Raw genomic sequence first — 464 nt, 5'->3', positions numbered from 1 at the left:
ATGTGAAAATATCCTGCCAGATTTAGACTGGTCTTTCGTGATCGTGGTGAGTAAGACGTTAGGGATATGTGATACTGATTTGGATTGAAGTGGCTTTTGTTGTTTTTATTTTCAGGGTTTCTTTGGATGTGCAGTAGGCAAGGCTAAGCAGAATGCTAAGACAGAAATCGAGAAGCTGAAACTCAAAGATTTAAGCTGTAAGGAATTAGTGAAAGAAGCTGCAAAAATGTAAGTATTGTGCATTGCTTATGATCTGATATAAAAAGAATTAAAACAGTGATATTTCATTAGGAATTTTCGAGTGAGAACCCAGTTCACCGTGAACAGGATTTACCGTATGTTGAATCTAAGGAAAAGTATGAATGAAAGTAATTCATTTGCACTTTTCCATTATTGGCTATTTTTGCAATTGAAGACAAATAATTCATCATGATTCTAGAAATTATTCTTTTTCATAAATAACA

At 33.4% G+C, this 464-nt stretch overlaps 1 protein-coding gene across 1 annotated transcript in view; it reads left to right on the top strand.

Annotated features, from left to right (window-relative positions):
- Positions 1–464, top strand: part of LOC119581757 (proteasome subunit alpha type-3-like) — a gene marked incomplete in the record, with an annotated part of 9,999 nt that overhangs the window by 7,994 nt on the left and 1,541 nt on the right. The window contains 1 exon segment of the mRNA XM_037929890.1: positions 116–228. Within this exon segment, the coding sequence (XP_037785818.1) occupies positions 116–228 (113 nt within the window).

The sequence above is a fragment of the Penaeus monodon genome, chromosome 15 (assembly GCF_015228065.2).
Source record: "Penaeus monodon isolate SGIC_2016 chromosome 15, NSTDA_Pmon_1, whole genome shotgun sequence".
Taxonomy (NCBI): Eukaryota; Metazoa; Arthropoda; class Malacostraca; order Decapoda; family Penaeidae; genus Penaeus; species Penaeus monodon.
This window is presented reverse-complemented; position numbering and strand designations above follow the sequence as displayed.